This window comes from Temnothorax americanus, unplaced genomic scaffold (genome assembly GCF_048541705.1).
Source record: "Temnothorax americanus isolate GAGA-0224 unplaced genomic scaffold, ASM4854170v1 Scaffold5, whole genome shotgun sequence".
In the NCBI taxonomy this organism is placed as follows: Eukaryota; Metazoa; Arthropoda; class Insecta; order Hymenoptera; family Formicidae; genus Temnothorax; species Temnothorax americanus.
This window is the reverse complement of record NW_027509657.1, coordinates 2,494,958-2,511,180: the sequence shown is the minus strand read 5'-3', so window position 1 is coordinate 2,511,180 and position 16,223 is coordinate 2,494,958. Positions and strand designations below refer to the sequence as shown.

General features: G+C 41.2%; 1 protein-coding gene across 5 annotated transcripts in view; it reads left to right on the top strand.

Moving 5' to 3' along the window:
• The window catches only part of LOC143904068 (uncharacterized), a 56,327-nt gene that overhangs the window by 35,902 nt on the left and 4,202 nt on the right, over positions 1–16,223 (top strand). For 4 of the 5 annotated variants that reach the window (XM_077418315.1, XM_077418314.1, XM_077418311.1 and 1 more), the window contains 5 exons: positions 2,569–2,709; positions 3,436–3,562; positions 11,923–12,161; positions 12,952–13,459; positions 13,679–15,227. In XM_077418315.1, coding sequence (XP_077274441.1) covers positions 2,569–2,709; positions 3,436–3,562; positions 11,923–12,161; positions 12,952–13,459; positions 13,679–15,227 — 2,564 coding nt within the window. The remainder of the gene's footprint in view (positions 1–2,568; positions 2,710–3,435; positions 3,563–11,922; positions 12,162–12,951; positions 13,460–13,678; positions 15,228–16,223) is intronic. The other variant, XM_077418313.1, reaches the window with a different exon arrangement.

The following is a 16,223-nucleotide window of genomic DNA, read 5'->3' as shown; positions in this document are numbered from 1 at the left end:
AATTGGATAAAGGGAATGTGAAGAATGTACCTCGTATAAATTAAATGGATATCTCCTCGAGAAAAGTAGCATTTTCTGAGATTTTTACTCTTGATAATTATTAATTACTTTTTAAATCAAACTTTTACATAAGCAAAGGATACTTGAACCTGAATCCGTGCTAAAACGCGCAATTAATAAAGCATGCACATTTGTCAAAAGCAAGAAACTAATGGAACACGCGTAAAGCGTGAAACGTGACGGGTGTAACCCAGAAAACTGAGAATTCATTTTTACGGGTTAATGAAGCATAACGTATGTATCTCGTTGACTGCCCGTATAACGAAATGGCGGGATAATGAAATTGAATGGGATCGGAGGCGAGTCGTTCGTTCTGCCGGCGGAGGAGCTGTCGGGAAATGGCTCCCTTTTCATTTCTCTTTTGGCGATCGCGCGATACGTCCAACGCAGCGCCGTTCGTCGTTTCGTTTGCCATTCTCGACCGCGCTCGCGCAGCCTGCTCGAAACAATTAACTGTCACACGAGTGAGCGCGCTCGGAATGAAAAGAAGCAGAAGCTGGAACGACGGGGACCGGGGGCCTCGCCGAGAGAGCGGCAGAAGGGGGGGGAGAAGAGAGACAAAAAGGCGTCCGTACCGTATTATATTATCTTCCCCGTTCAACGTTCAACGGCGCGTCGTTATTGTCCCGAGCGACGCGATACTTTCGCTGTAACTGCCGCTTCGAGACCGCTCGATTCGCGCCGGGAGACGTGGTCGGGCGCGGAGAATTGTGTCACGACGAAGATTAACTTTAACAATAACATATTGTCCAGACTGTCCAGAGCTATCGATACAACGGGGGCTATACTCCCACCTAGACACTCCGCCCAACTTCCGACAGACTGTCTGATCTGCTTCGTTATCCATTGCTTGAATTATACACGAGGCTTCAGAACTTTGAATCCACGGGGTAACTTTGATAGCTGCGGATTGTCTTGAAAGGCGAGGAAGCGGAACTCTCGCGGTCTTTTATCATTTCTTTCTCTTTTGACGTTAACAGTACTATCTTATTCTGTATTTTATTCAAATGTATTATACACTTTATGTATTCGAATGTATTTTATTCAAATGTACGTTTTTGCGAACAGAAATGTGAAGTGTTACTAATTTGATTTCTGAGCGCGAAAAACGAGATACACGGATAATTTATTGAACAATAATCTGCACGCAACAGAAACTTTTCCTAACCGCGGTCACGAATATCGGAAAGCGGGAAGTGAGTTTTGCTTTTATACTTCTGCATCTCGGCGGATGTAAAAACGCAATAAGAAACACGCAATAAAAGGGTAAATGTACAAGCGCAAGCGTATTTCCGCAAGAATGCATTTTATCTCGGTCGCGAAGTGGAACGAAATCAAGAAACGAGAGCAAATCCCCGACCCTTTGCGATCGGTTCGCCTCCGCGGGGACAGCCATAGTCGCGGGAAACCGCGATATTTTCATCGCGCTTGCTCGCTCGGTGCGCGTCGCGTTCATTTTGCACCCGTCCTCTGCCGTCCGTCGTCGGGCGCACTTTCATTGACGTACGAAGGTTACACGGAGTCCTTGTCACGGTGGAATTCGAAGGGCCGCACGCCGACCTTGGGATTATACCTGGTATCGGGCGCGCCGCGCCGCGCCGCGGCCGGCTCTCTCTAGATGGTGATATACGGAAGATAAAACAAAAAGAGGCACACACCGCTCGATCTCGGGTCCAGCGTTCTCTCGAAACGCAGTGAGAATTCGCGCGCCCGTATCACATCCATTCCCCAATGTTGCAGAGAGGATTTAGAGAGCGCGTAAATGAATGATTTAATCAACGTGGACAAACCGACTCGTTTGTCGGAAAGATTCTTAGTTTTGATGATACGAGTGAGACTCGATAGTTTCTATCCGTCGCGTCGCATGTAGTAAACGAAGATATTATCTTGCGTTTGCTTTGACGCTCGTAGTAATTAATTACTCGCAGTAATTAAGTCAGAATTTCGGTAAAGGATAGATAGTATTCTCACCATTCTCCCTTGATCCTTGGATTTTCCGGTTTAAGTTCTTCGAATTTCTCTTTTTTTTTCATGGAAATGTGTAGGTGTAAGATTTATTCTTACAAAGGATTTCTAAAAACTTCTAAGATAAAAAGCTCAAGTTTTTTATTCTAATTAAATATTCTACTAAAGAAAAAATTTTAATATATATAAATTTATATATATTTTTTCAATTTTTATTCTGTTGATGAATAGTAGAATATTGATACAAGAAAAAAGACAGTCTTGAATTTCAAGCTCGAGATAAACATTTTTTAAAAATATTCCTGGACACATCTGAGTAAACAACGAGACGTAATTCTTTTACCCGTATGCGTTCTACGGAAGCCATTCGCGGAAGGCCGAGAAACAACAAAGAACGTTGATCGAAAGCCGATATTCGAGATATTAATCGGCGATTCGGCGCCTCCTGTCGCGTCCGCCCGTTCGTACTTGCTCGCGCGTTTCTCGTCGTCGTCGTCGTTTTACTTTTCGTATGCTTACGTGCATTTAATCTCGCTGTTTCAGTTAGCAGTGGGCGGGGGTGGTGCTGTGCTGGTGCTCAGCGAGCTTGAAAGCATGGCGGCCAGGCAACAGCGGGAAATCGCTCAGCAAAGGCGCCTCCTGGAGCAGAAAGAGGCCCGCTTAGCCGTGCTTCGAGGCGCACAGGTGAGTCTCGGTCTCTCTTATCATTTTCGCCAACTACGATAAAGTACCACTTGGAACGTCATATTTAATGATTTTTATCATACAATCGATGAGAGTTGCCATTGAAAGAGCATCAACTCCGAATCGAAGAATAACACGAGTTGCGAAGTTCGGTAACTCGTTCTAGAATTCCCACGCGTTTAATGCGTCAACCCCCGCGACAATTCGAGCGCTTGTTCTTATGTTCTCCTCTCCCTCGACGATCACAGCGAGGGAGAGATCGATGGTATGCTTGTGGAGTTACCGTTACAATGACCTTCACGACTGAGCAGCCTTGATCTCGAGGAGCGATCTCGAGGAGGGAATGGGTCCCCGGCGAACCTATTCCCCGGGATCGCGTAATCTCGTTTCGCGATTCCATCAAAGTTGATAATGGCGAATTAAACTCGCGAATAAAGAACTATGAGAAAACGTTTTTTTTTTTTTTTGCTTGTTTCGACCCGCAGATTCATCCCCTGAAGTATCGACGCGAATTTAAGAATCAGGCTGCAGAAAATCGATGGATATACGCCGTTAGAGAATTCAGGCTTTATTTTTAACGAATAACATTGCAAATACGAATATGTTCGCGATCGTGTTACTGAGGTTTTATTTCCTTCCCGTCCTAATCCACCGCCATTCACTGATATTAACTGTATTTGCATTGTCTATATAGTGAATGCGTTCACGCACTGTTTACTGTTCCAGGAGCCAGCACAGCAGGACAGACTCGCCAGATTGAGGCACAAGCTGGACCAGCAACAGAGCAAGCTGAATCGACTGCGATTACTCAGATCGCAGACGGACCAGTCGCGTGTCAACAATGCGACATTGAGTAAGTCCATTAACATCTCTCTCGCATTTCCCAACCCCTCGATATTCCGAGCTGCACGATGTTCCAGATAAGAATAGAAATTTCCTCGTTCTCTGAACTAAGCAATTTACGTCAATTTATTTGAGCGTTTTTTACTTGTAATATATTGTTTCATGATAAGTAGAGAACATTTTTCGAATCGTCGAACGACAAAAAAAACCATGAGATCGATGGTTATCGTTTATTCGAAAGGTAGCGTGTACGATAATTTTGTCCGTCGCTTTTCAACGATAATCTGTACTAAGACATTTATTTAATTAGCAGTTAACAATGAAAATTATGAGGGAAAAGACGAAGAGCTCACTGATTGGAAATTAAATCTTGTTCCTCTTTGTATACACAAAAAGATAAAATGGAAAACCATGTTTCTAGATAGTCATCAATTTTTTCCGATATTACGGGAGAAGTGGACGCGCGCGGATTAACGCGACAGATACAAATTTTAATGGAATAAAAAATTCGTTCCTTTCTATGCACATGCGTTTTTCAAATCGAAATTTTTCAAACGTTCGTCTTTCAAACCTTACGAATTTGTACGCGCATCTGTCCCCCTTTGTAGAGTGGATTGATGCATCGGTGTCATCACGCGCTCTACACTCTGATTCGATTCGTAAAAGCTATACGCGCGTGGCACGGCTCGCGTGTGCATGCCTTGTTAATTGAGCATTGTTCAGATCGTTACGTCTATACGGCGTAATGGAAAACGATAGCTGCGGTTTGCAATGCGACACGCCGCCGCGATAATAACTCCGAACGAAGGGGCGAAACACACTGCGCGCACGCTTCGTTACCGATATTCTCTAACGAATCGACATGGCAGAGAAACGTCGGTTGTGCGTCGACGGTTGTACCTGCGACTGAAAAAAATTGTAACGATCAGAGATCTCTGTCGCGTTTCGTCCTTTAATAAACGCTTGCGCCGTGGGTGTGCTCGGCGGACAATGGAGAAAATGCTCCGTCAAAAGCAGTTCTCTTATAAAAATAATTGCCCTCAAATATTCCGACGCTTGACATTTAAATGGCTATACAATTGATGTAATTTCTGTGACTGAAAGATCCAGAGATATTTTTTTATTTAATTTGACGAATGTGACAATGTAATTTGATGTTTTGCATATGTACTCTTTGCAATATTTAACCGTATGAATAATAATAATTTTAGCTTTTGTATTTTTGCCATTTATATTTAGTTCGTTCGATATTGACTTAGAAATGCAATTTTATTCTGTATTTTATCACACATCGTTTTCGTTTAAAAGCACGTAACAACAGCCAACAATCAGCATTTTTAATTAAATTTTTAATTTAAAAGGATTCAATTTAATTTGCAATTAGAGAGAGAATTGCTAAAAAAGGGTTTTTTTTATTTTACCAAAAACTTTGAAAGTGTAAAAATTATGAGGGTATATATTATTTTTCTGTATATTATTTTTGACTCGTTAGTCATGCTTTTTCTGGGTCAATGATGCACATTTTGAATCTTTCGCAAAAATCCGTAAAACTTTTTGTAATAATCGTAAGATTTATCGCACTCTTATGTCGCGACAATTTATCTTCGCCCTTCGTTCCCTTCAATTTCTAATCACGACGTTCGACCGTCTTATATTGTCTTTCGCAGGGTCTTGAAAGTTTCAATATAAGTAGCTAAACTTGTTGCAATTTGTTACAACTTCAAATGATTTGGCAAGAAATCTTCCGGCAGGAAGTTTCTCGCTAACGTACACCTCTGTCGGATTTCCCGGCAGACTCGTACGCAGCGAACTAATTTACTATGCGATGCACGGGGGTAATGGGGTTACCCGCATTCGGGGATTTTTCATCGCCCGAGTTGTTGCGAAATTCATCCAAAACTCATACGAAATTCATAATATTTACATGTAACAAAATATTAATTTCGATATACAAGAAAACCTGAAAAAATATCTAAAAGATGTGCAAGAAAATTTGGAATATTAAAACGTTTTTTAATTACAATGGGTTTTTGTCGGATTTCCGTGGAAATTGTCGTATAATGCTAAAGAATATATAAATTGAAATAAATTAAAATTAATTATTTTTAATTTTGAGAGATTACATTATAAAATTTCGGTATATTCTATTCTCTCACATACGGAGAAAAATTTAGAATAAAAGTTAAATTATTTGGATCGGACATTCCTTAATTTGCTGCGAGATCACGGTTCGTGAAACGTGCGTAAAACGATCATTTCTCCCAAAAAATGCGAAATGCTTCAACGAAATGTTAAATTGCAGTTAACGGACGCGCGAAGATAAAAACGCTAACTTCCGTCGTCCGAGTCCCGACCAATCCATTTTCGTAGATCGGCGATATCTCTCGCCGACGGGAATCCATCTCGTTTCGGTAAACGTGATAAGGGAGATTTATCCTGTCTTCACATTGAGAAACGCGATTAATCTTCGGTGCGGCACGGCCGGCGACATCGAGCATATTTCCAGCCGGGGGTACTTGGCCGGTTTATAAATGAAATCCAAATACAAACCGATGGTTCGAAAACGGTCCGTATGCCCGCTATTCACGGCCGAGAATCATCCCTGGAAAATAAATTGAAAAGATTCGACCGGGGGTCGACCGCGCGTTTCGTTTCCGGCGCTACGCTTTTATAGAATGCAATCGCGCGGAACTCATCCGCGGTCGCACCGGCCGGTAAATCATTCTCGGACAAGCGCCGAAATATTCGAAACGTCGAAAGGAAATTGCACGCGGGAATAAAGCGGAAGGTACTTCTTAATTCTCTTAACGTACGTGATTCGCCTATAGAATCGCGTAAAATCGATGCGGCCTGAGCGGCCTCCCATTGTTCTATTTGTCATCCAAAATTGAATGGGTCGAGAAAGCGCGCTATACACAACTACTTATATCTGCAGGAAAGTAAATATTAATATTATATAGAAAAAAAATTAACCGATTCGATTTCCCAACGGAGGAGAAAAAAAGCGAAGCGCTGCTTGAACGGGCAGATTTCTCGCCAATTGCCCTCGCTTGAACAAATATCAATTTCGCTGAACAAATTACACGTTGACGCGCGGCGATCGATTATATATCGCAATAATAACAATCGCGATCGCGAACAGTCGAATCTGGTAATCTTGTTGCATTATTTAATTGCGCCTGCGATTTGTTCGATCCGGCCCGGTATCCGTTCGAGTGAGTTTCGTTCGTGCAAAACGCTATAGATCCGATCGTCCGAGCAGCTATTTTTTTTCTCTCTCCTCGCCGCCGCGGAATTCGCGCACCGTTCGAAACAAACGCGACGCTCCCATTTACCCTTTGTATGCGCACGTACGTTGCATGATATTGACACGCAACACGTGTGACCACACCCAGCGGAACACGCGCGTATGTAGGCTTGCCATAATTTTCATGACCCAATCCCGTACGCGCTGTGGAAAGAGCCGGAGTTTTTTTTATATATCAAACAATACTCGGCACACGCGCAAGCGATCACGTAGCAGTGTCGATTCGTTTTGTTTTATTAAATATATCGATGAAAGGAGCGTTGCATCACGGTCTATCTGTTCGGTGTAAACCGTATACAACACGAGAATTCTTACGTTAATCGCTTTCCCGATTCAACGGGGTACACACTAGGGTAAGTATTATATTTTTAGTAAAGTATAAAAACATAACAAAAAGTAGTAAATGAAAAGCGAACAAGTGCGGCTATATACTCCGCGAAAATGTACGTCTTGATGTATGTGCGTTTTGCTTGTTAAAAATAGAGATACGTAAAGTGGATAAAGAAACCGGACACTTTTAACAGTTGCAGTTTTTTTTTTTGCGAATTGAAATTCCCAACGGCAGAGGAATTGAGACTGAAAAATTTATAACGCCGAGTCGAGCAGTTGTGAAAATAATAAAGAATATCTGAATATATAACCTTGGCACTTTGAATAAAGAAAAGCTCATATATTGGACGTTTTAAATCGTAGGTTAAACTGCCTGACAGCTATTGGAATACCGGTTGCTCTGGAACAGTTTCGTACGGCGCGGCGCGGCGTGTCCGTCCATATGCATTTTCATAACGCATTTTCTCATCGTTCGACGTTGCATTATGTGCGCACCGATGTCGGTAAATTCGATTCAGTTTTCGCACCACACACCTCGCGAGTACCATAAACTCCGCCGTCATTCTGAAGTTGATTATAGAATCTTAAAGACGCGAAAAATGAAGCGACCTTTTTCCATCTAATAGTCTCCGCCTGTGAAATGAAGTTATTAAATTTTTTTTTTAACGACGATCTCTCGAATCCAACTCGGCCGTAAAATTGTAAAATTGAATGGAAGATTTAACGGCGCGCATTAAAATCTCGATTTTACGCGCTCTTTTCTATATCGAGACGATCCGATGTCTCGTGTGTACCACGGGGATTCTCGAGGGGTACTCTTCTCTCTTGACGCGCGGAATAACATTTTCATATAATTCGCCTGATGTGCGCGGGAGGGTTGACGTGAAGAAATTAAATATTATCGCGGAGTGAATGTCGGGCGAAATTTCAAAGCGACGACACAACGCGACATGTCATTTGCCGTGCCATGCATTTAAGCGACGCAACGTGGCGACGTGGATGAATCTATTGTTTAGCGCGTAAGCGCGTTGCGTCGCGTCGCTTTATCCTATAATATATATGCATGTTCGCGCGTGCAAAACGCGGACGCGCTTCGATTGCACGCGCAGGACCGTCGATCGATGGAAAACGCGCATATAGACTGCTCTTCAGCCGCGAAAGGTCGATACTTTGACAGGCGATTGTATGGAGCATAGCTTATACAAAGAAAAAGGTTCCTTTAAACACGCACTGTGAAACGAGTTGTAAATTACATCGAGCTTGAAAATTGATTTTTCACAGTTTCGCAATGCACTACTATTTCATTATTATAACACAAGACGTTGAAACGTTTTAAACGTCAGGCAGTTAGTCGCGCTTCGCTTCTTTTATCACTCTTTATTCTTTATAATTGCTTTATTATATCAGTCGCAATGCTCGTGTCGCCGATATATATTGCGTACGCTTCGGTATTCGTATACCTATTCGTATTCCTGTGTATTCGTACGTGCACCGTTTGCAAGAAATAAGCACGTCTGTTTGATAGATTTTAATTGACTATATTAAAAAAAAAAATAACAGAAATATCTATATCTTTTTGGAGCCACAAAATTACAAATATTTTTTCGACAGTCAATATGTTGAGTATTTAAAAAAAAAAATTGCCTTTTTTATTTCTGTTATAAAATATAAAATATTTATTTGCGAAAAAAAAACATTTATATCACAAACAAGAGATAAAGAATGAAGACAGAGTGTATGCGGTGTTCATTTAATTACATTTATGTACCTAATGAAACTTTAATGAGAATAGGAAACTGAAATGAGAACAGGAAACTAAATGCAGTGACATTTGAAAATGAAGGATGTATCACACGCGTGTGTAAAAAAAAAATGCGATAACTTTTGGCTGACCTTCCTCGAGACTTTTGACTTGACAATGAGAAGAATTCGATTAGTCACCAGGATCTGTTATTAAAATTAAGATTGCGAGACATTCTGTGGTAAGGAAGGGGATTGGGACGAGTGTCGAACGTGGGCGAGGCTCGTTTCCGGAATAAGAAAGAATCTCAAGGAGCGTTTGGTGTGGCTGCGAAATTGTCTTTGAATAGACTGACGACGGAACGTGACGTTCGCGAGAAAACGAGTTCGTGGAACGTCTCTCGGCAAGTTGAGCGTTCGAATTTTGCGTTTCTTCGATACTTTTACGAATATATTCGCCTCGCGGGCTTTATGTATATGTATCCCAAGTGGCGCGAAGGGGCGGGCGGCATGCATAATGAGAGGCATTTGATTTCGTTGGCGAGACTAGCTACGATTGGCTTTCATGCGAGAGCTCTATCGCGTTTCTCCGGCTTCTCCCTCGTTCTCGGAATGCGTGTTGTAAAGCTAACATTGGTTTAACCGCTTCTTCTTTAGGGCGTTAGAAAAGTTGAACGTTTTATTTTCGTTGGGCAGAAAACTGCAACAATTAAATGTCTGATTCTCTTTTATTGTTTAGCGCTCGTTTTGCTTCCAGTGATAAAAAGGCAAACTAAACTATTTAATTACTTTTCGTGGAGATTTGTACTTATATCATTGCCTTTTGTGTTACAAAATAACGCCCGAATACATTTGAGCAGATCAAAGACGTGATTAACCGATTCTTTCGTCTTCTTCTAAAAATAGAAGTAGAGAAGACAATAAACCTCAATCAATTCTAATTGATGAGACTTTTAAGGCGCGTTTCGTCGTTTAATTTAGCGTCAATATTGCCAATATCCATTAAGCTTGACTATATAGTGCAATTGTTTTACTAGCTCTTTTCGGATCCTGCAAAAGGAGATAAAGAGACAATTGAACTACTGTTGAAGTTAATTGATGTTGGCGAAATTGATTTCAAATTAAATTCAACTACGATAAAGGTCAAATTACGCGAAAAAATCAACTTTCGATTCTTTCATACACCCGCGCGAAATATTTACAAAATTGCCCTGCACCAGAGTCGCCCACACTTGAACTTTTTGCGCAATCGCATCTCTATGCAATCGATGCGATTTCTCTGCATTTTCTCTTTTTAACATAAATAATGTAAACTCTTGTTACATCTGTATAATAATATTGCTGCAAGTTAAATTTAACACGAGTTGAGAAACAACACTCTTGTATCGTATGAGATTTAACAAGCCTATTACTAAACGTATTAAGAGTTTTTTTCTTATAACGCCACATCTCTCTCTCTCTCTCTCTCTCTCTCTCTCTCTCTTTTCATTGCTTTAATCATCCATTCGATCGGCCAAACTCATTGACATATAAGTGAACACGTGTCGATCGATCTATGCCAATTGGCAAAAATGCCGATCGGCATGCCGATGGCTTAACGGACTATGTAGTCGACAAACAATAACACAAAAGGAAAGCCAAATCATCTATTCGGTATACAAAAGCCGATCTGTTCTTTGCAATTTGAAATCTCAGCAAAGTCAGAGAATTAGTAAAAGTAAACTTTGAAATTTCATTGATTCTCCATTTTGCGGAACAGTTAGCAGAAACAATGTTAAAGGAAAGGATTGTGCTACTCACTGCTTCTGAATAGCACAATAATTCTAAAGACGTAAACGAATTTAAAGACAAGAATTTAAGAAGAGATGAATTTTTCTTCTAAATATTCCTTCTTATTAATTAGTTGTTTTATCAAGTATCTCATTCTATCAATTATTTATGAAGTATAGCAATGAACAATTTTTTGGATAATTATATTCTCAAAGAATTAATTACGATATATATGAATGATATATTTGAATTAATATCCCCATCATTGCAAGACATGATTTACTGAGCCGGATGCATTGGAAATATCCATTAATCGGTTTCGCACAAATTAGAATCGCATTGACAATTTCGACAACGGGGATTACCAAGAAGTAATGAAAGACCATAAAGGATGTCGTTCCTGGGCAGATAGATAGTACTCAGGGACTAGGGAGTCGAGACCGGGTACCAATCCAGAATTCGATAATGGAATTCCAGGTCACAGCAGATCGCTCTGTACAGCCAATACGGAGTTCCGTGTAGCAATATGTGGTTGGTTTAGTGGTCCATCGTGCACGTATATAATAACTTTCTAATCCATCTGATACCGAAGTACTAGACGCCCGCGCCGTTGCGCTCCTCGGCGCTTAAGATGAGATACCAGCCGATGGAATCCACGAAAGTGTATCGCTCACGGATAAGTCACCCGGGCGATGATTAATGCGCCCGTTAATACGACGTCATCCCCTGGCGCATGCTTTCGTAACGTCCGTTGGTGTGTTGAGCGCAGCGTGTGTACCCCGGAGGCGCCAATTTATTATATCGAATGTCAAAGGCCACGTAAAAGGGTATTCTCGCTCATTTTCCTGCAACAATATCCGACGTATCTCATAACGACGTACCTCGCGGCAATATCACCTAGATTTAAAAAATTTTACATGTCAAAAAATAAATATATTTAATAAAGATTGATTATGAAATAAATAAAATATAGAAAAGAGAGACGAGAGAGTATTTACACGTCAAACTGACAATCCAAACGTAATGAATAATTCACTATATTATTCTCAGATCTCACACATAAAAATCGATAAGGATCTTTCATCATTACAGCTTTCACAAAATTCTTTCTCGCTTTCTTATTACTTGTTATTTCTTACTCTTATTATCCTTGTTATTCTCATTGTTCTTGTTTAATTATTCTCGTTATTCCTCTTCTCATTATTCCGTTTTTTCGTCCGTAGCCTCCGATCTGGACTGCATTAGGGCCCTGTTCAACGAGAAGGAGAAGGAACTCTCGTTGGCCGTGGCGAAGGTCGAGGAGCTGACGCGGCAGCTGGAGGAACTCCGAGGTCGTCAGAATGCCCCCGCCGGTGGTGGAAGCGCCGGCAGCATCGGGGGCGGCCTCACAGGTGCTACCGGCAATGGACATTTGGTCACCCCGGCCAGCGCTGAACTGGAGAAACTCAGGAGGGAGCTTATGGTAAGCTCGCGCCATCGATTACGGTCTCGAGAGAATCGGCCTTGTTTCGAAAGCGCTCGCATGGGAATGTCACCGTGTCTGTCCCATTTTCAACCTACGTTAATGGACTATAAATACCGGCCAGTTAAAATAGATTTACAGGACGACTTTCTAGAATGTGGAAAGCGGCGATACAGCATTATTCTGAATTATATTTAAATCCGATTTTTCTCTCGATTTTTGTCAGATGATGAGATATGTACTGATAATTTTTCTAATTTATTTTGAAATATTTTTTTTGCCACTTAAATTTCAGAGCATAAATAATAGAATGTTATTTGTCGTTTAATTATATAATTTGAAGACAGTTTACTCTAACTTCGGAAATTTCGATTGATAGTACAGAACGTTAATATTTGGAATGATAATAATATATTTGGAAAGTTTTGCTAAGGAACTGTCGATTTCTATAAAGATGTTATATTATCTTTGTGCTTTATATTGAAGATTTAGACTTTACAAAATATTTAATTTATTGATGCATTAAAGTTTTATGTATAATATTTTACCGTTTTTTTTATGTGATAGGAACGGTTTTTTTTTTTTACAAAAAATAGTGTAATAAACTAAGAAAAAGAGAGTCTACAGAGATAATTCTTTCATTTTTTGAATGAATTGATTTTTAATTATAATATAGTAACTTGATACTGGCATGTATCTATAAGTAACGCATTTCGAGCGTACTATAAGATAGAAGGAAAAATCACAACGAAGAAAAATACGAATCTGTATTTCCCCAATTTGTACGCAGTATCGCAATAAAATGAACGAACAGCAAAACCAAGTGGTGTCCCAACAACGGCAGGCTTTGGCGCAACGGCAGGCTGAAATGGCGTCGATAGACGCGCGAATAGCTCAACTCCAGAGTCGTCTCCAGCGCAAGAGAGCGTTGAATCAACGATTGACGCATCAGGTGGGTCCTAACGGCGGCGGCGGCGTTAACAACACAGGATTCCCGGACACGAAGCTCGACGGTTTCAACAACGGCGGTAAACTGAGACCGGCCGGCAACATCGCCGCGATCGAGCCGTATTCGCACATACCGAACGACAACGATTTCAATCTGAACAAAAACGACCCCAAGTACCAGACACTGCCATACAACACCAAGTTCACGATGAACTTCAAGGCTATAGAAGACGACGTGAACAAAAATAAAATACAACACTCGGCGAGCGCCTCCCAGTTGGGACAGCGGCCGACCTTTCAGCAATACGGGCACCAAATCGTTCACAGCCAGTCGCAATCGCACATTCAGGGTGAGTGCTCTTATTCGCAATTAAAAATTTATAACATTACGTATCCATATAATTATTTATAACTTTTAAAATTATTTGAGATACTAGGCCTTTTTTATTGAAAAGATAATTTTGCAGTAAATGTTTACAAATTAATGACAAATACCATAAAATTGTTATTTTATCAATAAAATAAACGTGATTTTAAACGTGAATCTAATTGGCGTATAAAATATTTAGGGCAATCTCAATTACTAGGAAGCAATCAACAGCAACAGCAGCACAATCAAAATCTCGGCAATCAACCTACGACGATTCAATCGAGTTGCAACTACAATAACAATAACAACAACAATAATAACAGCAACAATCTCATCTGTAACACTGCGCACAGCTTCAGCCCGGACAATCTTCGTCTTCACCAAAGCCATCAGCACCAACAGCAATCGCAGACGCAGCAGCAGCAGCAACAGCATCAGAATGGCAATCTCCAACAGAAGCAACACAACGTGACCGGCATTGGCGGCACATCGACAACGTCGAATCTCATCGGTGTTACCGTTCCGTCGATCGTGCAAACGACGCAAAATCAGCATCGAAATCTGCAGCAGACCGTAGGTGGTCATCAGAAACCGGTGTCGAGCGTGGCGCCAAGTTTTTCAGTCAAGTCGCAGATCTATCAGACCTCCTCAACCAAGATCCATCCGGTTATGCCACAGACATTAAGCCTGCTGGGTCGCGGACATAACAACGCGGCGCAAAACTACATCGGCAATAATCAACAATTAGCGGTGGCAAGTACGCAGTTGCAATCCAACGTTGGGAATCAGGAAGCGAATTACAGGCATGGTTACCCCGCCCAACAGCAGCAGCAACAACAGCAGCAATATCCAAATCAGATGACGAGCGTTCATGCGTCTTCTCCGGCGGCCGTCTATCAGATTCAGAGTTCGTCGAATCTCGGCGGTCTTCATGGCACTGCCATCACCGCGACGACCTTCGGCAATTCATCTCAGAAGTATAACCAATCGTCGCAGGTGTTGAGTTCTAACGATCTCGCGCAAAGCCAGGATCAAATATTGAACAATCAGAAAGCCAAATTCGAACCAAGTAAGAGTCAGGATAAGTTTGAACATACATTACTGCCCAGCAATAAACATGAACAGCAACAGATTAGGTATGATCAGAATACGGGCAAGTACGAAATTCAACAACAAAGCAGCAAGCACGATCCGATCGGAGGTCAGGCGAAACATGACCAGCACCTGCACAATGTTAAATACGAGCCTGGTTGTCAGAATTCGCAACAGTATACCAAACACGAGCAACAGCAGCAACAGCACGAAGGAAGATTGTCGAACAAGTACGATCACAATCCAACATTCAAGCACGATCCTTCAAGTGCTGCTAGTCAGTATAAACCGGAGTATAAGTCTGAGTCGAACAAGTACGAGAGCAGCGGCCAGAGCAAATTCGAGATGGTGTCGGCCAAATATGAACCAAATCCCGCGACGAAACATGCGGGCGATCATGTGGCCGCCAAGTTCGAAATCCCCGCGAAAACACCGGACAGGCCGTTCGAATTCGACAGGCCGGTGTCGAAGAGCAGCGACAGCGAGAGGAAGAATTTCAACGAGCCGCGATTAGAAGACAAGACAAAACCCGCATTGCCGCCGAAACCGAGCAAACCGAATCCGCCACCAAGATTGACTCATCATGAGAAAATTGACGTGCCGTCGTCCGAAGGGATCAACGAGTGCAAAATGACTAATGCAAATCTTAATTCAAGGTTCGTATACGATTTTTAAATAAAAGTCTTGATGTGTAGAAAGAATTAGATATGAAATCATATAGTAAACTTTAAGAATTATGATCTTGCGTGTTTGTTTGCAATAACTTTTTCTTTATTAGTCATTGATGTTGTCAGTGAAATGTTTTCACTGTAAAGGAGTTTTTGGGGAAAAAATTTTTTTTTTTAATTTCCCGAATTTAAATTGATCATTTGATCTAGAAACCTTATACACAAATTAAGCAATTTTAAAAATATATTAAAAAGAATTTTAATATATTAATATTAAAATATATGATATATCATTAAAAAATGCTTATACAATGTGATTTATTCCCAAATATTTTATTCGAATATTTTCAATATTTTAAAATCTGTATGATCATTTAATGTGATGCAAAGGTTCTCTGTTCGTAATTGTAATTTAGATCCGTTTAAGCACTTCACACTCTCTTTCACCCTTCGTAGAGTTACGAAATCATCAAACAATTTATCGGGCAATTCGCGCGGACTCGGACTACGGAATGACAAAACGATTACCGGGTTAATTATAAATGTTAATTAGTTCGCGATCGATTTGGCCAGTGAATCGAAGCCTGTCTCGAATAATAGACACCGAAATAGAACCGCGGCTTCGTGTGCCGCGGAGACGACGTGAGAGCCCGCGCTCCTCTTAGTGTACGCGAGTTCTCCGATCAGTACACGCCAGTGATACACACGATTAACGTGCTAACGTTTGCCAGGCGACGATTTCGTGCACGATTAGTCGCGAATCGATGTTCAATTACACGGCTGTTAGTAACACCTGTCCATTGAACGGTTGATGTTGACGCGACGAGCGACAGCCGGATCAGACACAATCGTGTAATTTAATTGCAGTTTTTATTTGTGCCCTTTGTGATTTGTATGCAGCCGAGCGACGATTCGACACAATTATTTAGGATTCATAAAATATTGGATAGGATTTCGGCGTTGCAAATTATCTTCGGTTTCCCT